The 26,398-nt window shown below is 44.6% G+C and overlaps 1 protein-coding gene across 5 annotated transcripts in view; it reads right to left on the bottom strand.

Annotated features, from left to right (window-relative positions):
* LOC147465698 (Pseudouridine synthase family protein) overlaps positions 1 to 26,187 on the bottom strand; it is a 67,592-nt gene extending 41,405 nt beyond the window's left edge. For all 5 annotated transcript variants that reach the window (XM_086521460.1, XM_086521448.1, XM_086521454.1 and 2 more), the window contains exon 1: positions 25,954 to 26,187. In XM_086521460.1, coding sequence (XP_086377586.1) covers positions 25,954 to 26,157 — 204 coding nt within the window. In that variant the 5' untranslated portion in view covers positions 26,158 to 26,187. The remainder of the gene's footprint in view (positions 1 to 25,953) is intronic.
* Between the last annotated feature and the right edge of the window lie 211 nt (positions 26,188 to 26,398).

Genomic DNA, 26,398 nt, shown 5'->3' with positions numbered 1-26,398 from the left:
GAAGCACTACCTCTTAGGTGCTGATTTTGTTGTCCAAACAGATCATCAGACCTTGCGATACTTCTTGACACAGTCAAAGTTATCCGAAAAGCATATGCGATGGGCAAACAATCTTTCCATGTTCCACTTCCAGATTATGCATGTGGAAGGCAAGAAGAATGTTGTGGTTGATGCGTTATCAAGAAAGCCACAAATTTCAGCTGTGTCAATTCCTTATCATCATGAGCTAGATGACATGAAGGAACAGTATACTGCTGATGAAGATTTTGCAAGGATCTTTGAACAGTTACAAGAGGGGCAACATCACGAGCACTACCTCCTCAAAGATGGTTTTATGATGATGCATGGCAGACTTTGTGTCACTAGGCCACTGCGACATAAGGTCATGGAAGAGAGTCATGTCCCACCGTATGCAGGGTATCATGGCATTGATGCAACAGTTAAAGCGGTAGAGACGTTCTTCTATTGGCCTACCTTGAGGAGAGATGTGGATGCCTTTGTGCGAGTATGCATAGTTTGCCAAAAGGTCAAGTTTGACAGGCAAAAGGCACCAGGGTTGTTACAACCACTGCCGATTCCGGATAATCCATGGGAAAGCATTGCTATGGACTTTATCTTTGATCTTCCAAGGACGCCAACAGGGAATGATGATATATGGACCATTATCTGCACGTTCAGCAAGCAGGCCCATTTTATCCCTGTCAGGAAGAAGATAAAATCTGATCAGATGGCACGCTTGTTCATGTACAATGTGTTTAAGTACCATGGTATGCCACAATCGATTATCAGTGATCATGATCCTCGCATGACCAGTTTGTTCTGGAGAGGATTGTTTGAGAATATGGGCACTACGCTCAAGTTTTCGTCTTCGTTTCATCCACAAACTGATGGACAGTCAGAAGAGGCTAATTCTACTGTCTTAGATCTGCTGAAATGCTATGTGTCAGATAATAAGGGCAAGTGGGAACAGTATTTGCCTATGCTTGAGTATGCGTACAATAATACGATGCATTCGTCTACTGGCAAAGCACCTTTTGAGATGTTGAAGGCGGCAAAAAGGGTCCTCCCATTTTGCATACAAAGGACAAGATCTTTGAGGCAGATCGATATGTTGAGAACATGGATGAGATGTATAAGAAGATTAAAGTTGCCTTGGAGAAGACTCAGGCAAAGCAGAAAAAGGTTGCTGATCGTCACCGTCGTGAATTGCTGCTATCACCTAGTGATGGGTTCTGTAAGGTTCGAAAAGGCAAGGTTAAAGAAGATAAAGGGCAAGGCACGGCTGTTTCCTAAGCTCAGCATGCGTTACTATGGGCCTTTTCAGTGCTTGACAAGATCAGCGATGTGGCTTACAGGCTGAAATTGCCTGATGCATGGAAGATTCATAATGCGTTTCACGTGAGTCTTCTAAGACCCTTCGTGGGTGATGTGCCAGAAGATATGCCAGATGAGGATCAGCCAAAAGTTGAGGAACTTGATGAGATCCTGGTACCTGAGCAAGTTTTGGCACATAAGGACAGAAAAGTTAAAGGACAAGTTGCAAGACACTATTTGGTGTAGTTCTTGTATGTTACGACCTTTCTTGCGGATACATGCGATGATAAAAGAGTGTTGATAGCACAAGATCATCAGTGGAGTGTATTTATGGTATGCAATCGAGGACGTTTGCGATTTCAAGAGGGGGGTATGTCACGAGGACGTGGTAGTTATTAACCATGTCACAAAGATGTGGCAACTGCTAACCTTGGTTGTTGGTTTCTTTCCAATGGGGTTTATTTTATTTGTTTTGAGACCCTCTTTTGAAGTAGCAAACGGTCGGACATTGTATGGCCAATGTGAACAGTAGTTTCATCCGCAGACGGGAAGTGGTCGGCACTGGAATTCGTATGGTAAGAGGATGTCTAGGCTCAGAGCAAGATCATATAGGTCCCCCCGTCGCACTTAGCAAGTTGGTGGATACTAGGAAGTGAACTCAATTAAGGCGTAAAGTCAAGGTGGGACTACCAACAAAAAGTATCCGACAGTTGGGCCACATTGCACTTTTGGATGCGGTTCCAATGAGGATAGATGGTCAGAAGACCAGTGGGAGCCCAATGGAAGCATCTCCTAAAATTTAGGGAACTGCTATTTTGGGCCATGAAATGTGTTCGCGTCATTACCTTCGGTATGACTAGGGGAACATTTTACAACTCTGCCGCGAAGTCAACTGACCCGTCGGTTGGGATATTTTTAAGCGACGAACCCAAAACGGGCAAATGCTTGAAAATGCGCCAAGTGTCATTTTCTCATGCACTTACCTCTTCAGGAAGAAGTGGCGCTGAATTTTTAAGCTGGGAAGGCCTTCGTTTGCAATTTGTCACAGGTTAAGAGCTATGGAGTGCTTCCTTTCCCTCTCATGTACAGTGTGGTGCTAGGAGTGATGCCCTGCACACTACACACTGCTCTCTCTCCCCCCTACGTGCAGTTATGTGATGCCCCACAAGAGGGCTCCTCATTTGACTGATGTACAGCTGTGTGGGTTCATGCTTTTGTGCTGAGGCAAGAGCCTCCTTGAGCACGAACAGGGGTAGCTAGCTGCTACTCCAAAGCAGGCTCTGGTGAGGGTCATAACCTCACCATACAGGTGCAAAATCAGCGCAGTGTATGCGCTGTAATTTTACTGTTTTTCAGCCATACGGACGCTAGAACCTTTGGGAATCGTGCCCCACTGGCAGAGGACAGTTAGGGGACTGTTTGGGGCTGAAAACAGGGCAAAAACCAGTAAATACAGCGTGCTGAATTTACTGTTTTTGGGCGGGCAAGAATCAGAGGGTATACGCCAGTAGAAGCGAGTTCCAGCATGGGAATTGGTTTCGCGCAAGTTTAGGGGCTGTTATGCTGCCGAAATTTGGCCAAACAGGCGGTATCTAGTGGGATACAGTCAAAGGATTCCCAGGACTCTTCTTTGTACTTTACTCTCCTAAAGAATAAAGAAATACCGAAAGGGCGCCAATTTTGGGGCCTACAGGTTGTCGGAGTCTGCTCGGAGCATTCTAGCTTCCGAGCCGTGTGTGTGATTAAGTGTTAATTCCCGTTACAGGTCTCCTTTGCAAAGTGCTCTGTGTGTGTCTGAAGTAAAGAATTTCGGGTGAAAGCCAATGCCTACCGCCCTACGGGCAGGTTTCATCCACACTAGCTATGCAATGCAAGACAGTTAGATTTCCCGAGGGGTGTTTCCAAAAAGTGAAAGTAAATAAATAATGAGAAAGAAATCAACAAAAAGGATAGATATTAGTCACACGTTGGTGACATACCCCCCTCTTGAAATCTCAAACGTCCTCGTTTGCATCTATGTCGTACATGCTCACAGTCAACACTGATGTATTCAACGCCTGTCGACACATGTACGACACATACATGCTCATTGTCAACCCTGGTGTATTCAACACCTTGTCGACACATGTATTGCCTGCGTGTGAATCCTGTCCCAATGACATCGTGGTAGCTTCGCACTGTGCCATTGCTTTGAGTCATTAACTTTCCAATGACAAAATGGTAGCTTCACATTTTGCCACTGTCTTTTAGTACACGTTGGATCCAGTAACACTTTCGAGAATACCCAAACTGACAGTTTAAGAATGCAGTTACACATGTACCCTTTATTAGAAGCAATTACTGCATCCTTGACAAACTGACAAGAAATACTCACTTCTATAGCACTAACAAAACTTTTGGACATTCCATAAGAGCAATTGCCAAACTAACAATCTATACACCTCTAACATTGATGTAACATGTACTTGATTTGAGCTCACTTTAGATACGATGTACATCATTTGTTTCAGAAGCCATTGTCACACTGACAATCCATGTAGCTTTGAAACTCAAGGGGTCAAGGTAGGTTGCAGATCGAAGGCTTCAAGGTAAAGTGATAACACAGTTGGTGACTCTGCAAGTTCACCTTCTTCCATCCACTTAGCATCCATTGGTGGATAGTTTCTGAACTTTACCAAGTAACGCCTAGCAACCTTGCCTTTCACTTTTCTTTCCTTATGTGCCAAAATCTGTTCGGGGACCAAGATCTCGTCAAGTTCCTCGACTTCCGACTGATCTTCAACTGGCATATCTTCTGGCACATCACCCACATAGGGTCTGAGAAGACACGCATTGTGAATCTTCCAACTGTCAAGCAATTTCAGCCTATATGCAACATCACTGATTATGTCGCATACTTGAAAAGGCCCATAGTAACGCATGCTGAGCTTTGGAAACAGTCTTTCCTTGCCCTTCATCTTCCTTAACCTTGCCTTTTCAAAGCGTAGGAGCACCCAATCACCAAGTGAAAATACCACTTCACGACGGTGACGATTAGTTGCTTTCTTTTGCTTTGCCTGAGTCTTTTCTAAGGCCACTTTGACCTTCTTGTACATTTCATCCATGTCCTGAACATACTTATCTACTTCAAATATCTTGTCCTTTGTATGCAGTATGGGAGGAACTTTCTTGCCACCTTCAACTATCTCAAAAGGTGCCTTGCAAGTTGATGAATGCACTGTATTATTGTATGCATACTCCACCAATGGCAAATATTGCTCCCACTTTCCTTTATGGTCTGACACATAGCACTTTAGCAGATCTAGGACATTAGAATTTGCCTCTTCTGACTGCTCATCTGTTTGAGGATGAAATGACGAAGAGAATTTGAGCGTTGTGCCCATATTCTCAAACAAGCCTCTCCAGAACAAACTTGTCATGCGTGGATCACGGTCGCTAACAATCGACTCTGGTATGCCATGATACTAGAAAATATTGCTCATAAACAAGTGCGCCATCTGATCTGGCTTTATCTTCTTCCTGACAGGAATAAAATGAGCCTGCTTGTTGCTGAATCTGCAAATGATGGTCCAAATACCATCGTTTCTTGTGTGCGTTCTCGGAAGATCAAAGATAAAATCCATAGCAATACTTTCCCATGGTTTATCTGGAATAGGTAGTGGTTACAATAACCCTGGTGCCTTTTGCCTGTCAAACTTCACCTTCTGGCACATTGGGCATTCTCGCACAAAGGCATCCACATCTCTTCTCAATGTAGGCCAATAGAAGAATGTCTCAACCGCTTTAACTATAGCATCGATACCACGATGCCCTGCATACGGTGGGACATGACTCTCTTCCATAACTTTGCGTCGCAATGGCTTTGTGACACACAATCTGGCATGCATCATCATGAACCCATCTTTGAGAAGATAGTGTTCATGACGTTGTCCATCCATTAGCTGCTCGAAGACCCTTGCAAAATCTTCATCATTTGCATATCGTTCCCTCATATGATCAAGTTCATGATGATAAGGAATTGACACAGCTGAAATTTGTGGCTTCCTTGACAAGGCATCAGCCACAACGTTCTTCTTGCCTTCCACATGCACAATCTGAAAGTGGAACATGGACAAGATATTTGCCCATCGCATATGCTTCTCAGATAACTTTGCCTGTGTCAAGAAGTATCGCAAGGTCTCATGGTCCGTTTGGACAACAAAGTCTGCACCTAGCAGGTAGTATTTCCAACTTAATAGCGCATGAATCACGGCCTGCAGTTCTTTTTCATAGACTTGCATAGTCTTTTCTGGCCCTTGCAAGATTCTACTCTCATAGGCTACTACCCTACCATCTTGCATTAGCACTGCACCAATGCTACTACCACAGGCGTCACACTGGACCACAAATGACTTCCTAAGATCTGGCAACACAATGACTCGATCTGAAGTCATCTTTTCCTTTAAGAGATTAAAAGTTGAAATCTCCTTCTGTGTCCATCTAAAGGTGACTGCCTTCTTTTGAAGAGCATGTAAAGGTGAAGCAATCTCAGCGAAATTTCCGATAAACCTTCTGTAATAGGAGCATAGTCCCAAGAAACTTCGGACATTGTGCACCATCTTCAAATCTGGCCATGACTTGATCGCTTAAACTTTGGCAGGATCCATTCTGACACCATCCTTTGAGACAATGTGTCCGAGAAAATGAATCTCTTCCATAAAAAATTCACTTTTCTTTGCATTGATGAGCAACCTATGACTGCGTAGCTCTTTGAACACAATGGCCAATTGATGCCTATGCTCCTCTTCATTCTTTGAGTAGACTATCATGTCATCAAAGAATGTACCAACAAACTGCTAGTGTGGACGGAAAATTTTGTCCATCATCCTATTGAACGTAGCAGGAGCATTTGTGAGACCAAAGGGCATCACTAAAAATTCGTAAAGGCCAAACGTTGTTCTAAAAGCAGTCTTGTGCACATCCTCTGATCTAATGCGGATCTGATGGTACCCACTCTTTAGATCTATCCTGCTAAACATAGCTACTCCTTCTAATTTGTCCAGAATATCATCAATTCTAGGTATAGGGAACCTATTCTTGATGGTATTCTTCTTCAGTGCACGGTAGTCGATGCACATACGCCATGAGCCATCCTTTTTCTGCACCAACAACACTGGAGAACTGAATGGAGATGAACTGGGTTGAATCAGCCCCTTTTCTAACAGCTCCTGTACTTGGCCCATTATCTCTTTCTGCTGAGCCGCACTAACCCTGTACGGAGGCTTATTTGGTGAGCTACTGCCTGGCACCAAATCTATCGCATGGTCCTCGGGTCTCTCTGGCGGTAATTGAGACGGTAATGAATCGGAAAAACAGTCACTATACTGTTGTAAAAACATTGACCTTTCTTTATCTAGCACAGATAAATTTGATTCATCACAATCGGACACTTCACGTGCAAAAACCAAGTACGCAAAAAGATGCTTTTTCATTACAGAAGTAATAGCAGAAGCTGATACAGTGGGAATAGACTCCCCTTTAAGCTTTACATCCAGAATGTGAGTCTTTCCCCTGCTCTGTACAGTGATCTTTTTGTTGTAGGCATCCATGATTCCCTGTACATGAAACAACCAAGGAATACCTAACAACACATCACATCCGTCCAGTGGCATGATGTAAAATTCTTCAGCATCTACATAGGACTGGATATATAGGCGCAACTTTCCGATGATGGGTGTCACAACCTCTGTATGGCCAGGACATGCCAAACCTGCCTCTGTTGTATACCCCATCTCTTCAGGTCTGATTCCCAACTTTGAAGCCAATTCTGGGGAAATGAAGTTGGCTTTGGCACCTGGATCAAAGAAGATAAGCACTGTTTGATCCCTGACCTTTCCCCATGCTCTGCAAAGCTCACTTGCATCTGAATTTGGCTTGTCGCCCACCATATCTGGCACTAGACCAGCCATGGGCTTCTTTCCTTTTCTGTCCTCGTCTTCAGAATCAGCTAGCCTTTTCTTTGTAGGACAATTGTAAGCAATGTGGCCAGGCTGCTCACAGATAAAGCATTTGTTCTCTGACCTCAGGACCTTCTTTTGCTCTTCCGACTTGCGAGGAAAACGTCTTTTCCATTTCTTTGCTGGTCCCTTTTCTGACTCAGCCGTAGCTTTGCCTTTCCCTGCATTGGCTGGCTCCTGAGTCCCTTTAGGAACCTCATTGGGAACGTGCTTCTTCGCTGAATTTTTCTTGGCTTCCTTGACGCCGGTATTGAATTCACAATCTTCTCCCTTGACCAAACCATTGCCAGTGTTTGCTACCTCGATGAGCTGCGTCAAAGTAGTGACTTTGGTCTTCGTGCAGTACTTTCTCAATCCTTTGGGTAGGCCACAACAGTATTTTTCTATCTGTTCTGTCAATGGCACAAACCTATAGGAAGTTACTGGAAGTAGAGCTTTCCAAAACTTCCGATTTTAGTCATCCATATTCTTGCAAGTGGCAGCATTAAGCTGGTGCCATTCTGTCATGACATCTGCTTCAAAGTCATCAGATAACCATGTTGCTGCAAAAATCTGCTTGAAGTAAATCCATGTGGACGGAGCTTGCCCTTGAAGCAATAAAGTTGTCCACCATTGTCCCGCATTCCCTATCAAGAAAGTGGCTGCCTTGCGGACCTTTGAAGCCTCTATAAAGTTTCCCCCTGCATAGGCCTTGTCAAACTGCTGGAGGAATGAGAGAGCCTTCTTCCTGTCATCAAACCCTGTAAAGGTCGTGAATGTCACACCTTTGCCACCTTCTTTGTACGGAGTTGGCCTCTCCAGCGGCGTTGAGTTGTCATATGGAAGTGACTGAAACATGGGAACACTGTTAGGGCTCATTTGTGTTCCCTGACCGCAATTAAGTTGACCTGGAAATGCCATATTTGGCTGCTGATTTGTAAATCCAGCCATACCAAAATTTGCCGGTGGCATCCCAAATTGGCCCCGAGTGCTTTGAAACCCTGGTAGCATGCCCGTGACACATACATCGGGTTAGGCATCATCGTTTGAGCACCCCCGAACACTGTTCCTGGCGTGTAAAACTGGTTTCCAGGTGCATGACCAACCATGCTCTGGAATACCGATCCAACTCCAAAATAGCCAGGGTGTACTGAAGGTGGTGGGAAGACTTGTTGCATAACCTGTGGGTTGCTTCCCTGCCCATTAGAACCAGCTATAGGCTGCTGAAAAGTGGCTGGCTGAACTGGTACAGCTTGAAAGACTGGCATCTCAGCCACCTGTTCTTGCACCTTAGGCACAGGTTGTGGAGACTGCATGTTCTCCGTCAAGTGTACAGGTGTTTTCATTGATTCTGCAGTATGAATCACCTGTGCTCGAGCCTTAACAGGCTTTTGAATATGATCCAATGACCCAACTAGCTGAGATGGAAGAGAAGGTTGCAGAAAGGCTAAAAACCTCGGGTTCTGCATTACTTGTGTCAACATAGCCACAGCAGTAGCCAACTAGGTCCTGAATATATCATCATCCGTCTGTGGTGGTCTTGAAGACTCACCCACTTCATGTGTCTGTTGACCCTGTGAAGAGGAAACCTCTTCAGTCACATCATCTGGTCTGTCAGCCATAATTGCAATTCCCTGTGTCTGGTCTATGATCCCCTGTGTCTTCAAGCCCAACCTGACCAAGGCTCACTTCTATGGGAAAAAGTGATTTAATCCCGACGATGGAACCATGAAACCGGCCTGTACTTTCAAAAAGGGCGGTAGACCTTAGACTTAAACCTTATTTGCTTTCACCCATTTAATTTGTGGCCCACTTTACCTGTACTTTCAAGACACAACATAGGGGAAAGGGATACAGGCTACTAGAATGCACCTGTATGAGAAGACCGACACCAAATTGGCCCCTAACTTAGGCGCCCCTTTCGGTATTTCTTTATTGTTTAAAAGAGGGAATAAACCCTGTGGTTCCCTACAAGCTGCCCCGCACAAGCTTGGCTGAATTTCAACTGTTCCGGCCCGATTTCGGCAACATCACTGTACTAGGACCCTTTACAGTCAGTATTCCCACGCATTGAATGACTTTCCCGACGCATACGGGCACTTTGCAAAACCTGGCGAGAATCTGCAGCACGCTGAATTCTCTGTTTTCAGCCCCGAAAATGCGCCAGATCACCTGTACAGCGGTCCCCTCGCGTCCCCAAACCTCTTGGGGGTATTAGGGTCCGTTTAGGGCCAAAACCCTAAACCTGCAAAAATACACAGCAGGCTGTAATTCACTGTTTCGGGCTCCGTTTTGCGTGCCGGTCGCATCCGTAGCAAGCCCTCAAGCTCAAGCACCTGTAGGGCTACTTGCCCTTTGAATCGGACGAGATTTCTGACGTGAAACCTCTCCGAATTCACCTGTACCTGCGGGGGATTAGCCGCTAGCTAATCCAGTACCTGTGCAAGAGACTCTTGCCTCGGCAAATCGCGCATGAACCCACATAACTGTACATTGGTCAAATGAAAAGCCCACTAGTGGGGCATAACATATTGCCATAGGGGAGAGAGAGAGAGCAGTGCGTAGCGTGCAGGGCATCACTCCTGGCACCGCACTGTACATAAGAGGGAAAGGAAGCACTCCATTGAAGCTCTCAACCTGTGACAGCATGAAAATGAGCCTTCTCCTCTCTAAAATCAGCGCCCCCTTCTCTTGCATGAGGAAACTGCACAGAAATGTGCCACTTGGCACATTTACAAGCCATTTCCCGTTTCGGGGTTGCCGCCTAAAAATCTCCTGACCGGTTGCCCAGTTGACTTCGCGGCAAAGTTGTAAAATGTTCCCCTAGTCATACCAGAGGTAATGACGCGAACACATTTTCAGGTCTCAAAATAGCAGTTGCCTAAATTTTAGGAGATGCTGCCATTGTATCTTTCTAGGTCATCTGACCCCCTTTGTACACTGCAGCCACACCCAGAACTGAAATGTAGCCTCTGTAGCAAAGGATTCCACTTTGGCTAGTCAATGACCCCACTTTGGCTAACCATAGTCCTTGTCCAACCTTAGTGCTCTCTTGTCCTCAGGCCTGGACTCCCTCTGAACAGTTCCACACTAGCTATGCAATGCAGGGCAGTTAGATTTCCCGAGGGGTGTTTCCAAAAAGTGAAAGTAAATAAATAATGAGAAAGAAATCAACAAAAAGGATAGATCTTAGTCACACGCTGGTGACAGCTAGGGAGATCTAGACACCCACGACTATGGAGGACTACACAACATCGACAGAGTCTGCATCGGAGGATTCGGATCACTTTGGCCCGACTTGCATGATGCCCGGTCAAACTATTGACCATGGAGGAGATTGATGAGATCCACCAACGACCGATGATGGATCTCCTATAATTTAGCTCTTTTGAGGATTGTACACCCTGCTCATCTTGTATCAGCCTTTGTATCATCTCTCACCCATTATATTACCACACGCACACCCACATTCTGTTGTATTAGCCCCCAATCACTACTTTCACCCCCCTACTCATATCCTACACATATCCTACACAGTTCCAGCTAGCTGCTTCGTTCACATATAGCAGTTAAGATTTTAGTTTTTCACTATATTTCATTTTATTTTTGTACCCAAACATTGTATTAGATCCACCAAAATTGTATCAGTTTGGTCTCATAGGTCATTTTGGCCTTTTGAAGACGTTTAATATAACATTTCCTTTCATTTAATTTCTCTCTCTCTCTCTCTCTCTCTCTCTCTCTCTCTCTCTCTCTCTCTCTCTCTCTCTCTCTCTCTCTCTCTCTCTCTCTCTCTCTCTCTCTCTCTCTCTCTCTCTCTAAAGTGTCACGATTGTGACTATGTTAATAGTATTACATCTACTCCTAGCTGCAGATACGCGAAGTGCCATGCCAATGGGGACCCCTACCCTTGGATGGTCACACCCCTTCGCCCAAAAGACGTGTCTCTTCGCCAAAAGCCACACTCATTCGACAACTGGTCACACCCCTTCGCTCTATGGGTGCGACTCTTCGCCCAATGGTTGCAGCACTTCGCCGAAAGGATGTGTCTTAATGTTAAAAGTCATGTCTCTTCACCAGGAGACGTGTCTTTTCATTTGTGTCTTTTCGTCTCCTATATAAGGAGACGAAGAGAAACATTCAATCAATCAACACAGAGTCTTCTCAGTCTTTTTTTTGAGTTCAGTTCAAGTTTCTTAAGTCTTAATCATGAGTTTAAGTAATTAATGAAGGATTAGCAACTAGAATCCTTACAGCGATATCAGAGCAAAAAAAAATCCCCGGACCCAAAGATTGTGAGCCTCTCACCCTCGCCGCTACACTCTACCCTCCTTCCATGGAAGCAGAAGAAAGATGGATTGCAAATTGCAATGCCGGTGTTTAACCCCCTGATGTAACCCTCTTGCATCCTCTACCAGACACCACGCACCCTCTGGTGGCTGATTTGAGAGCAATTGCTTACCCGGGCTGAGATGGAGTGGTGGCCGCAGATTCCCCCTTGCATCCTCCCGTGCCCTTTGGTGTCGACTCAGGCTGGCTGAATCACTGGTTACAATTCGCTGGAATACCTTTCACATGGTACTTTTACCTTGCCTCATCGCAAGAGGGAAGCATCGTATGCACAGCCATGTACCTCCTCACTCTGCAAGCACGCCCTTTCACAACCGGCATGCCCTTTCATGCCCAAGGATGTGTCCTTTGACGATCAGCAAAAGCGTAAGCAGCAGCCAATAAGTTGCGCACACTATACATCGACCCACTTAAGTTTAAAAAACACACTTTAAAAGTCAGCCAATTTGGCCGGCCTGGACCAAAACTTTGCCAAGACCAAATTTAAGGGGCTTAATTAAAATTTTCAACATGCTTTTGCTGCCAACAAACATACGCGCGCGCTGGTCTTTTTCTCCCGCCCTTACCCATTTGATTTGGCGTGCTGCTCTTGGCGCTTACTCACACGATGGCAGACAAACGCAATCCAAATTATGAAAATACTATCGAAATTCCTTATTTGTCATACATCGATGATATTTCGGAGGAAATACTACCGAAAATTTCAGCTCCGCCTGTGATTACTCCTGCACTGCTCCCATTACCTGCACCTGAACCTGTGCCAGATCCAAAACCCGAAATCATCATAATTCTCGATTCGCCGGAGCCAGAACCAGTCCCAGAGGGCGTTCCAGTTCCCACAGGTGCTCCCGTCCCAGAAGCTGTACCGGTCCCAAATCTATTCTCGAACCAAAACCTGCACCTCTTCGAGTTCCCTTTGAGGCGTAACCATGGCGAATTCTCAGGACAGAGGTGGACAATCTGACGATGCCTTTCCTCTCATCAAGGAGCAGATGGCCACACTTTCCACAAGCCTCGCATCACTTCACACTCATTTGGATCAGATGCAAACGCAAAACACTTCCCGAAATCGTCCTACAAGTTCTCGGACTACACATGCTGATTTGCCGAACTTGCAGAAGTCATTTGTGATGCTTGTGGTCGTAATCTGGGTGCGGTCTTAATGCAAGAAGGCCATGTCATTGCCTACGAGAGCCGATTGTTCTCAAGGCCGGAATTGACAACACAGATTTATGAGAGAGCTTTTGGCGGTTATCCATGCTCTTACTCAGTGGCGACGTTACCTACTCGAAGCGGATTTTACTGTCTTTACAGACCATCAGAGTTTATGCTACTTCTTGTCACAGAAGCAGCTTTCAGAAAAGCAGATGTGGTGGGCGGACATCTTGTCACAATTTCACTTCCAGATTGTCCATGTGCAGGGACAAAAGAATGTGGTGGCAGATGCTTTGTCTCCGAAGCCGTTGGTTCTCGCTAATTTTGCGATAAATCATAGGAGCTTCGAGGATATGGTCGATCATTATGCCACAGATACAAATTTTGCAGACATTTTTACACGGATACGGGATGGGAAGATAGTAGCAGGATATTCCATTCGGGATGGCTACTTGATGAGGAAAACCATGTTGTGTGTTACACAGCCGTTGAGGGAAAAAATTATGACCGAATGCCACTGTCCACCTTTTACAGGTCACCGCGGCATTGCTGCCACCTTGAAAGAGGTAGAGAGATACTTCTTTTGGCTAAAACTCAAGAAGGATGTGGACGAGTTTGTGCGCAGTTGCTTGGTATGCCAGAAGGTCAAGTTTGACAGGCATAAAGCACAAGGATTGTTACAGCCTTTGCCCATGCCCACCTGCCCCTAGGAAAGTATTGCAATGGATTTTATTTTTGATCTCCCAAGAACACAGTGTCACGACGTTATCTGGACTGTTATTGACAAATTAAGCAAGCAAGCTCATTTCATTCTAGTCAAGAAAACAATCAAGCCGGATCACTTAGCGAGACTGTTTGTGGCCCAAATCTTCAGATTACATGGCATGCCCGAGACGATTGTCTCTGTCACAAACGAGAGCGCATAACAATAGAAAATATACTCAGATAAATAGAATTTATCTCTTATTATTGAAGCCAAAGGATATAGAGAGAGAGAGTGAGAAGATCGACACAGTACTGGGGACCAGAAGATGGGCTGGTCCCCCCCCTTAGAGAGAATTCTTTATTAGGGAGAATCTTTTTACAAGCACAAGAACCGGAGAAAACCCCTCCGTTCTAAATCTCTGACTCGATGGTCGTTCCTTCCCGTAAGGGAAATCCGAGAGACAAGCTCTCAATCCTTTTTTCGTCTGTACTCGGAGTTGAGACTCCGCAGACAATTTCCGAATTCCGTTTCCGGAATTCCCAAGCGTAGGCCGAAGCCTTCTCGCTTCTCCTTCGCGATGAAGTACTTGCAAACACACACGCAAACACACGACAACAATTCGTATGGCGAATCCACAATAGGTACCTGTCGCTCTTGCGCGAGAAAAGCGACTCCCGTGCTTCGTAGTCTCGCGATCTCTCGCGTCTTCTGGCGGCAGAGTCTTCTCTTGTTGGTGCTGGCAACCTCCCTTTGGTGAGGGCATGTGGTGCTTTTATAGCTCCTTCACCACGGCACGAATAGCTGATCGCGGAGAGATCGCGGCCGTTTTTTTTTTTTTTTCTGTTCTACCCGAAATAGGGAGAGAGAATTCGCTGGCTGGTTTTGTTGCTTTATTTTCTAAGTGGCTGCCCACTTATTAAGTGGAGGGCCGGCATATTTTTAAAATTGGTCTGAACCTGCCCAAAAACTCAATAAAACCTTATAAGTTAAAATCAATGCTTTCACAGCACTTCCCAGGCGTCCCTGGATGCAACCACATGCACGAATGCAATGCAAACATAGATTCCTCGCGGGAAAGCGTTTGCTCTTCCCGGAAAACTCGTTCAAATTTTCCGCTTTTTAAGAAAAGCTTCTCAGAACCCATCTTTATTCTTGTGCTTGCGTCTTTACGCGTATTCCTCTTTCCAGTTCGGATTTCCTCTCGACTATGGATATCCCCTTTCCGATGCACCCGTCACCCACCTTGTGACGCATCAGGAATACCCATCACCTAGTCCTTTCCTACCGAACTTACGGTACAATCCCCTTCACGATGCTCTATGTCACCCATCCTATGACGCATCAGAGATGTCCGTTCTCGGATGGTCGGATACTTCTTCCCGATGCTCCCTGTCACCCATCCGATGTGACGCATCAGAAGTACCCGTTCCTGGTGGCCTTACAGATATTCTCGTTCACAGTGCTATCGTCATTACTTTGAATGACGCACTAGGAATACTCTGTACTCGAATGTCTCCAGTGAGAAAAACCCTCACTTAAAATTCCAATAATTCATTTAGAATTATTTTTCCTTGATGTTCCAAGCGAGAAAACCCTCTCACTTATAAATCCAATAATTCATTTAGAATTATTTTTCTGTCAGATAAAGCCAATTTAGCAACATCCCTCTCACTTATAAACAGTTGTCCTAAACTGTAGAGGTCCAACTGAACTGCCGGGGAGAAACCGGAAAGATTCCAAATTTTGCTCAATGGTGAGTTGAGCTAGTCCTTTCTCAAAAGAGAACTTAAAAGTAAATTAAAGAAAAAAAAATCATAATTCAATACTTACCTTACCGGTTCATGTCCTTCCTCTAGTACCTCGAGGATATCCTTCACCAATCATCAAACTTACGAGCCGTGGAAGAACTCGTCATTCGCGTAGATCGAACGTTTCCTCATTCGAGAGTGTTAACTCAATTCCACCTTCTCAATCCGAGAAGAATAATCCTCCTAGAAATCAATCTAGGTATCTGTCTTTGCGCATAATCCTGCGCTGTTAGTCTAGAGGGTATTAAACCTCTGGTGTCCTCCCACATAGGGAATGCTCAAGTCATAGAGCATTAAGCTCGATGTCTTTCTTTCACAATTTGCGATCACCTTAAAGAAGGTTCTTGTTTCGGGCCGTCGCTCAACGTAGGCGGACGGTTCCAATCCGAAGATTCTTTGTGCACGGCGCACTTCCTTCCAATCTTTTCCTCCTTGCAAGCATCAATGACGCCTTGTAAAATCTCAGGCAGCTAGGATTCTAGCCATAGCATTTTCTGAACGTACGTTCAAACCTAGTTCACAATAGAACGAACCCTCTTTGATTCTCAGGGATGTTCTCCCATATGTAATTCTTACCATTTTAAAACGGTTGGCGAATTATATTCTTACGAACAGAATAGTTCAAATTTATTCCAGCAGCGTGTAAATGCTACTTGACCCGCTCATGGAGAAACATATACCGCAACCAAAAGTTGCTACTGTAATGGTAGAAGCACATAGCGTACTCAATGATCAACGACCATCGGAAAATCTCTTCTCCGAAGAGAAACTCAAATAGAGATTCTCGTGTCGGAATATCCTTGCGCGCAAAAAAGCACTCAAGAGAGTATAACAAACTCTCGTCCAATTCCTTGGCATAGGTCTGCATCTTCGTGTGTTATCCATGTACTCAAAAGTGTACATAATTCTTAAGCTGTGTTAAAGTTTCGGTGAACCTGGGAAATTACCTTCCCTTCGTAAGATCCTTAGAGCAAACACGCTCAACTTAACGATCCCTTGGCTCAATCTTAGAGTAAAACCCGCTCATCAAATAATCTACGATTTTAATCCTTGGATTCCTCGAGCACAGGCCGTAGTCGTCACTTGTTCCTTCCCTCATAAAGAGAGTATTCCTTCACTTGTGCGAAAAGCACTACCATGTCTTCCCTTACCAGGTAGGGGGTGTGGGCTTAAAGAGTATTCAAGCTTCATGAAAGCTTTTCTTTGCTTGAAAACTCAGAATGGTTCCTTCATAATTTTCTACCCGCAATAGCAAGTAATTTGTTGGAGAACTACCTGATACCAGATCAATCATGGACCTTCCGGATGGTTAGGCAATGCAGTTCATCGTATAAACAATGTTCTGACTCAACCTTACTCTCATAAACACTCGAGAGTGATTGTCCTCGTTAGACACAACCATACCTCGTGCAAAAGAGCAAACAAGCATAATGCACTTTATGATTTCCTCAAAGATGTAACTTTGATTAAAAACCTGCCCTCTCACTTAAAGTTCAAGGGTCTTCTATTCAAGAATTCAGGAGTTAGATTTAATTCCCTTACTCCAAACTTTCTGTGTTCAATGTTTCCCGTCCCACCACGGGGATTGGATTCTATGTACACTAAGGTGTACACTTTCAGCTTTGTATTGCTGACTCCACCATCTGCTGCAAAGTATCTTGCATATGGGTTTACAGATTCGGGCAAAAGTCCTTCGTTAAATTTGTTCATCTTTCCTTCCTCAGAGAGGATCAAGAATGGAGCTACCTTGGCAAGAGTGAACCACCACTTGCTTTGACTCGCTCGTGTTCCTATTGGGCAAACCGATCCCATCTTCTTGGATGCCTTCCTCAAAGCGTAAAGGAAAAAAATTTGTCAGAAAATTCAGCCTTGAATTGAATCCAAGTCTTGTTGTAAGTTCCTTGCAGAGCTTTGGTATACCACCAAGTACTTGCAATCCCCTTGAGGTGTTTAATCACATGCCTCATCTTCGACGCTTTTTTAGAAATTGCCGTCTGCAAAGGCAACTTCAAACTGTCAAATGAAAGCGTTAGCTTTTGGGGCATCTTCCCATCCGTCAAAAGTATCAAACTTGACCGGAGTGTTCTGAGGTCTAAAGACCTTCTTCATATCCTTCCCGGAATGACGGGATTTCATGGCTATAGTTCTGGATTGACGTTCATGGATATTTTCTGGATTCTGAAGAATCTCGAGCATTCCGCTCCTTGGATTCTCTAGGTTCTTCAGCATCATGCTCTTGTCGCCTTCTCATAGAATCCCAAGCCTTGTGTCGACGTCTTGCAGAGAGAAATTTTTTTTTCCAACTCTGCGAGCTTTTCCTTGCAGGACTTAGGGTTCCGCCTACTTACTTCTCTCTTGGCTTGTCATGGCTTCTTCCCGTATCTTCCCAGAGTCGTCCTCCTTCACAGAGAAAGAGAGGAGACCATGCTCTGATACCACTGTCACAAACGGGAGCAGCGCATAACAATAGAAAATATACTCAGATAAATAGAATTTATCTCTTATTATTGAAGCCAAAGGATATAGAGAGAAATAGATAGAGAGAGCGAGAGAGTGAGAAGATCGACACAGTACTGGGGACCAGAAGATGGGCTGGTCCCCCCCCTTAGAGAGAATTCTTTATTAGGGAGAATCTTTTTACAAGCACAAGAACCGGAGAAAACCCCTCCGTTCTAAATCTCTGACTCGATGGTCGTTCCTTCCCGTAAGGGAAATCCGAGAGACAAGCTCTCAATCCTTTTTTCGTCTGTACTCGGAGTTGAGACTCCGCAGACAATTTCCGAATTCCGTTTCCGGAATTCCCAAGCGTAGGCCGAAGCCTTCTCGCTTCTCCTTCGCGATGAAGTACTTGCAAACACACACGCAAACACACGACAACAATTCGTATGGCGAATCCACAATAGGTACCTGTCGCTCTTGCGCGAGAAAAGCGACTCCCGTGCTTCGTAGTCTCGCGATCTCTCGCGTCTTCTGGCGGCAGAGTCTTCTCTTGTTGGTGCTGGCAACCTCCCTTTGGTGAGGGCATGTGGTGCTTTTATAGCTCCTTCACCACGGCACGAATAGCTGATCGCGGAGAGATCGCGGCCGTTTTTTTTTTTTTTTCTGTTCTACCCGAAATAGGGAGAGAGAATTCGCTGGCTGGTTTTGTTGCTTTATTTTCTAAGTGGCTGCCCACTTATTAAGTGGAGGGCCGGCATATTTTTAAAATTGGTCTGAACCTGCCCAAAAACTCAATAAAACCTTATAAGTTAAAATCAATGCTTTCACAGCACTTCCCAGGCGTCCCTGGATGCAACCACATGCACGAATGCAATGCAAACATAGATTCCTCGCGGGAAAGCGTTTGCTCTTCCCGGAAAACTCGTTCAAATTTTCCGCTTTTTAAGAAAAGCTTCTCAGAACCCATCTTTATTCTTGTGCTTGCGTCTTTACGCGTATTCCTCTTTCCAGTTCGGATTTCCTCTCGACTATGGATATCCCCTTTCCGATGCACCCGTCACCCACCTTGTGACGCATCAGGAATACCCATCACCTAGTCCTTTCCTACCGAACTTACGGTACAATCCCCTTCACGATGCTCTATGTCACCCATCCTATGACGCATCAGAGATGTCCGTTCTCGGATGGTCGGATACTTCTTCCCGATGCTCCCTGTCACCCATCCGATGTGACGCATCAGAAGTACCCGTTCCTGGTGGCCTTACAGATATTCTCGTTCACAGTGCTATCGTCATTACTTTGAATGACGCACTAGGAATACTCTGTACTCGAATGTCTCCAGTGAGAAAAACCCTCACTTAAAATTCCAATAATTCATTTAGAATTATTTTTCCTTGATGTTCCAAGAGAGAAAACCCTCTCACTTATAAATCCAATAATTCATTTAGAATTATTTTTCTGTCAGATAAAGCCAATTTAGCAACAGTCTCCGACAAGGACCCCAGATTCACGAGTTTGTTTTGGAAGGCTATTTGGGAGAACATTGGCACGCGGTTGCAATTCTCGTCATCTTTCCACCCGCAGACTGATGGGCAATCTGAGATTGTCAATTCAGTGGTACTAGATTTATTGAAGTCTTACATCTCGGATCAGAAGACTCAATGGGAAAAGTATTTACCTTTGGTGGAATTTGCCTACAACAACACCATACACTCTTCGACGGGGAAGGCGCCATTTGAGATTATTGAAGGTGCTACGAAGGTTCCACCCTTCCTAAGCACGAAAGATAAGATTTTTGAAGGCGATGAGTACACGCGCGACTCGGACACGACGTTTGCCAAGGTCCGCGAGGCTTTGCAGAAATCTCAAGAAAGAGAGAAAAAGGCAGTAGATCGCCATCGACGCTATTTGAAATTGAAGGAGAACGATTGGGTGCTCTTATGTTTTGAGAAGGCACGCTTGAGAAAGAAGAAGGGAAAGCAAAGGCTTTTTCCAAAGCTCAATATGCGACACTACGGACCTTTCCAGATCTCCAAAAAGATAAATGATGTCTCTTTCCGACTGAAGCTACCCGAAACTTTGGACGATTCACAATGCTTTTCATGTGAGTCTCTTGAAGCCTTTTAAAGGCGATGTGCCCGAAGATGGGGAGTCTAACTAGGAACCCGAAGTGGAAGAAAACGAGGAGATCCTAGTTCCAGAACAGATATTGGCACATAAGGAGAGAAAGATTAAAGGTAAAGTGAGAAGGCGGTTCTTGGTTAAATTCAAGAACTATCCTGCATTGGATGCGAAGTGGATGGAGGAGGAGGATCTAGCAGATACTCCTCACATTGTGAAACTTTACCTTGAAGCTTTTGGTTTAGTATAGTCTATTCCAAATGGAACCCCGAATTTAGCTTGGCCGGATATCTGGTGCAGTGGGTATGCACAAGAGGGGAGTTACTCCGCTCCTTTGCCAATAGATGCCTCGATTTTTGATACTAGAGTCACCGATGTCTCTTTGAGCTTCAGGGATACTGAAAGCTGACAGTATTCTGTTGTATGACTTTATGAACTGGAATTCTCGATAATATGATACTGATTTGTTCTTGACTTGTTTAAGTTAGTTCAGGAACTCATAGACGAAATGACTACAGCATTTTGGTCTGAATGATCTTGATAGACATGGTTGCAATAGGGATTAGTCAATCGGGCATCTATGAAGTCCTGAGTGGATCTAGATGCGATTGCTAATTGCATTGCCGATAAATCATGGTCTGAGATCCGAATGAATGTTGAATGTGATTTGTCCTGTGATGTCAAGCGATATCCTGTGATGTGACTGTCGATTTGGTACATGTGCTGAATGTGTGTTCCTAGTGCGTCGGTACTAACAGTCAGTGTCTGCTAAGACAGCTTATGGCTTCTGTCTGTTTTGCAAGCGTAATCGAGGGAGTTTACAATGCTTTCAAGGGGGGGGTATGTCACAAACTGGTGACGTGGATGTCCAGTACACACACAGAGGCCCGCTTAAGTGATAACGTGGCTGCATCGTACGGACAGCCCCGTGATTTGCGGCGCCGATCACGAAAATCCGTATAGCTGACGTGGCAGCTTTTGCATGGGCAGTTTTTACGGCAGCTTTGGCCTGCTTATGGCTACGCAAGGAGAAAGAGAGAATTTTTAATTGCTTTAATTTTTATAAGCAAAGCTTGTGAGAGGAAAATTGAAAGTGCTTTATTTTGGGCCAGCTTTTGGTTTTGAAGCTTTTGGTCTCTGCTTTTAGCATCCCTTGTAAACCTATTTAATAGTGGCTTGGGCTCTCACTTCTCAGAGCATCTGGACGCAAAGTCTGAGAGTGAGTCCCGACCACTCCCTTGTAGTTTGAGTTGCAGATTAATACAAAAAGAAATACCGAAAGGGGCGCCAATCTTTGGGGCAAATATCTTTAGGCACGGAACTCCACCGGGCCAGTGTCGAATCAATTGTGAACTGTGAACTGTTTTGAAGTGAATTCTTGTGGTGTCACGATAGAATCTTGACTTGGAGTGTCCAAGTCTGTTACAACAAGATGGCAAGAAACACATTTTCACCAAGTGCTCGCACTCCGTCTTCCCCTTGCTCTCACCCTTTCCTGAATCGTTGAGCTTGAAAGCGCTGGGCTGAAACACTGCATCAAATTGCTGATAAGTTTTTCTATGTAAAAGACAGCAGCGCAATACTGAAAACACTACTTAATTTTTAATGTCTCAAGTGGCCGGCCACACTTGACCGGCTTGCCCCATTTATTTTAACCAATGTGACAGCACCCCACTTGCATAAAGAAACTATGACAACCTGCCAGCATTTTCAGTTTACGCACAACCCTCCTGCCTCTCCTTCTAGCGTTGGCTTAGTGTGCACACTGTGCGGGAGACATTTTGCCATTATGGCCGATGAATTCTTCGAGGTGCAGATTCTTTTCCTCTCATGAACCCCTTCCTGTCCACGAGATGATTGTTATTTCCAACACTCCAACGGTGGACACAAACCTATCCCAGTTTTGGAATTAATTCTCGAGCCGAAGTACATATCCGTTACCAAGCCGGAATATTCTTATTACAAATTCTCCTGTCACGAGGTGATCACTATTTCTCCTACCCCAAAGTTGGAACTTGTTCCAAAGGTGGTACTAGTGCCACATTTACCCATTCCCGAGGTATCAGTTCCTGCTCTCGAAATATTGAAAACAGTTACTTTCGCTAAACAATCAGCATGGTCGAACCACAAGAATGGCGACAACAATATTTTACTCTAGGATTCGATAGCAGTTTTCAAAGAGAAGATAGAAGCCATTTCAACAAGCCTGGCATTGATTCACACTCGCTTGGATTAGATGCAAATGCAAACCTCTTCCCAGAGTCATATTATTACTTCTCGGACTACAAATGCTGCTTCTCCGCCATCTTCTTCCGACGCTTCAGTGATCGACCAGAAAGAACCACTCAAACCAAAGGCTTCGAAACTCAAATTTTCTAACCCAAAGCATGGTTTCTCAAAGACAACTAGACACAAAGTACCTTCGTCCGAGTAGCAAAAGTCTAAGCATGAATATTCTTGGAAAAGTTACAGTTCTAAGCAATCAACTTCTTATCGGAATCATCAACAACAAAAGCAGCAACATGAAGCTTCCAAAGGATCATCGGCGATATCAAGATGGGCTTACTTAGTGGCACATATATCCGACCCTAGTTGAGTACTCGGTCGTGAATGCCACGACACTGGACAAGTTCCCCCTCGCGAGCCATGCCCTACGTTTATGTCTTTCTTGTCTAATGGTGGTAAAGTTGAAGATTTATTGATCCTTTCCTTGTGCAAGAGAATTCTTCAGAGGTCTAAGAGGCAACAGCTCCCTCGACCTCCCCCTTCTCAATTGAAAGCCTTAATACCCACTGAAACAGCAAAGATTCCGGTTCTTGTGTGACAATGGACAAGCACAAAACCCCTTCTTTGACTGTGATTGTCACAAATTGGTGAAGCGGCGTGGCCATTTGGGCAGCAGAAACACACTCTCTCTCTCTAGCAGGCAGTCCCGGAAAACGTGTTGTAATGCTGACACGGCAGCGCCGTACGGACCTCCGCAATTTGCGGCGCAAAAGGCGGAAACAGTGCTGACGTGGCTAAGCCGTACAGACCTGCTTTTTCTACGCAAAAACAGGGCTGAAATTACGAAAGGCTTATTGGGATGCTTTTGAATATTTTGCTTTATTTTAATAGCTTTTTACCTTCTGCTTTTGCGGCTCTGCTTTTGCGGCTCTGCTTTTGGCATCCCTTGTAAACAAATAAATAAGTGGTTTGGGCTCCCCCTGTGCAGAGCATCTGGACGCAGAGTCTAAGAGTGGGAGGGGTCCCAGTGCCCACTCCCTTGTACTTTGAGCACAGATTAATACAAAACGAAATACCGAAGGGGGGGCCAGTCTTCGGGGCCAATATCTCCTAGCACAGAACTCCGCTGGGCCGTGTTGAATCAATTGTGAACTGTGAACGGTTTTGAAGTGAATCTCGGCTGTGTCGTGGTAGAATCTTGACTTGGAGTGTCCAAGTTTGTTACAGTGGTATGAGATCGCAGAAAGATTCTTCTTTTACGAAGGATCCGATCCTTTTTACAGCGCACACAGCTCTTAGGAAAGAATCTTCGTGCCTCGACCCCAGACTTATTAGCCACTCCCACCCTTCATACATCGCGCATCGGGCGCTCTCCCGTCTTCATCGCTCTGTCTTACAGGGCATAAAGCCATTAAAAATCCCAGATTACACATGGGTTCTGGTGAAGAATCTGACAAAGATGACACCTCTCAGTGGGAAGTTGAAGATCCGGCGCGGGAATTGAAGAAAGAATGAAGATTTGGGCAAATTTTTTTCGGACAAGTTTGCCAGAAAAGGAGTACAAACATCAACTGCAGATTGGCATATGTGTGAACTGATTGATTAAGTACTCCAAGGACCCAAGATTGGTGATATACCTGAAGAATTGCGTGATATACTCGAGATGGCGTGTCGCCATTGCTTCTCCTCTCAGGTAGGGAGTAAAGCCGAAAAGACAGACGAGTGCAAAAAAGCATAACCTCTACTCGCAGAAAGACATGAACAAGCGAAGCGAAAAGCAAAGCTTCAGAAAGGGCAAGAAAAAGGCAAAAAAGCCTAGATTTCGACCAATTTCATACAGTTCTACCGAGGACTCATCCTCATATACTTCGGACTCCGACAATCACATATTTTATGCAAAGAAGAAACATTTTTATAAAGCCAACAAATATGACTTCCTGGAAGGTAAAAGCAAGAAAGTCAAAGAATTTAACGCAGGTGGACAATCGATTTGAATCCTTTTCTAGGTTCTGTGATGCTCGAACATGGTGCTCCACTATTCTATTGAGAAGGAAGCTTCGGTTATGGTTGAAATTCAAACGGCTTTTTATTTCTTCTTAGCTGACTTGGGAGTACGAACGAGATATACGAACCGCTTGAATCATCTTCGGATGACCAAGGGAGATTCTTTGGAAGCTGATTGTTGCAAGAGATTTTGGAGCTCTTTTCTACTAGCTTCTTCATTTACGAAGGTCTTGGTACAGATTGAGCGATTTTGCTGCGGACTTCCTACAGAGATCCGTGACTACTGCTTGGAACAAAAGTCGAATTCTATTCAAGAATTGATGGGTCATGAGAAACGGGGTTTTGCCATACACTCGGGCAATCTAACTTACCCCACTAATGAGATCTTGACTCAGAGAACTCAACAGACTTCTAATAATGAAAGTAGAAAGAGAGAGTTCCCAAAACAAAGAAAAGAAAGATACACGTCCCCGACAGACTCAAACATGGGAACAACACCTTCAAGTCCTCAAAGACGTCCTCCATCAAATCCAAAAGTACAATTTGCAACTGCAATTGAAAAAATGCAGATGGGTGCCACCAAACTGAAATTTCTACATTCATCATACCTGCAGAAGGTATTCAAGTGGACCCTGCTAAGGTATAAGCTATTGAAACCTATCCCACTCCTGGAAATGTCAAAGCCTTGCAAAACTTTTCAAGGATGGTTCTCGTTTCTGTTTGTCCCTAACCTAGCCAAGCTCACATATCCTCTTCTACTACTCCTCCAAAGAAATACACCGTATACATGGACCACGCCATGCCAATCCAGCTTTGAACTCTAAAACAAGCCATTAGAGAGTCAACCACGCTGTCCCATTTCCAGAAGCCATTTTTGTTGTAGACTCATGCTTCTAATCAAGGACTTGGTGCGACACTTATACAACAAGGCAACTCTGGTCAGTGGAAACCGGTCCTCGCATTACAAGAACACATTTACTATCCGCTATAAGAGAGGTGTAACCAACTACATAGCAGATGGTCTATCCCGCAGCCAAGAGTTTCATAATGCCCAGCTGTCACAAGTTGAACTCCATGTCATGCTAACCCAGCTCGCACATCTCCAATAGCAAGATCCAGCTATTCAAGTAATAACACACAAGCTCAAAAACTCCGACATGGATTCTCACTACAACCGATTCACAGTCGTCAACCATGTCCTCTACTACCACCAAGCAGGTCACGGTCCAAGAATTTACGTTCCACAAGCCTTGTAGGATCATTACATCAACTATTATCATTATCAAGCAACTTGGGCCTCCGTAAGGTATTGCAGAATTTAAAAAACCACTCGCCAAACAATCTCTCAAAAGATACAAGCTTGTCCCCCGTCAAGCTATCAAGACACACCAAAGCAAAATGTGGACTATTTAGCGCCAATAAAGGTCACAAATCCTTTTGAATTGATCGGATGGGACTTGATGGGCCCATTCCTAACGTCTAAGTAGGCAATATACTGGTTATCACCGAGTACTTAACTAGATGGTGTGAAGCAACTCCACTTCCTGCCCTGAGCTTGGATAGGCATCAGGAGTGCGGTATGAAACATTTTTGGGGCATGCCTAGTCGGAGACACCATTCAAAATGCAAGTGAGCTCACCAAGCTGTCCATTTCATTGATTTGAGAGAGACGGAATCAAAGATTTGCTGCTGTTTTTGTTCCAGCTAAGTACATCTTCCGATGCCACTTCGACAAAGGGGACAAAATTCCTCGTTCAAGGCTACACACGCACTTTTTTCTTCGTGGGCTTTTTCTTCCTGGGAATAAAACAAAGCCACAGGGATTTTGACAAGAACAAGATAGTTAAAGGCAAACCTCCAAAGCGCTCTGAACGGTTCTGCCGTCTTGACCTTTTTGCTTCTGAAAGCCCATGTAACGAGAACCTATATACTCCACCGCCACCAGGTACCTTTGCATGTTGCCTACTGCTACATCATCAGAGTTGTCAGGCCTCTGCTTCTTTCTTCTGGGGCTTTCCTCCCTCTCTTCGCCTCCCGAGCTCATCTTAGGCTCACTCATGTATTAATGTGAGGTAAGATTTTTGATGAGTTTCTTTTGTGAGTTGAGAAAATAATGATCGGTTTAATACGAATGAAATGTTCTTTTGTGTTTATTTATTTAATAGTGCATGATGAGATGTATTTAACATTCTTTTAGGATTTTATGAAAACGTTTTCTCTTCAATTCTATTTGTGAAGATGTTTTATTGAATAATTCATTTCATGCGAAAGTTATGATAATTCTTAGATTTTTATTGATA

This window comes from Adiantum capillus-veneris, chromosome 1, assembly GCF_014529385.1.
Source record: "Adiantum capillus-veneris isolate H3 chromosome 1, ASM1452938v2, whole genome shotgun sequence".
Classification (NCBI taxonomy): Eukaryota; Viridiplantae; Streptophyta; class Polypodiopsida; order Polypodiales; family Pteridaceae; genus Adiantum; species Adiantum capillus-veneris.
This window is presented reverse-complemented; position numbering and strand designations above follow the sequence as displayed.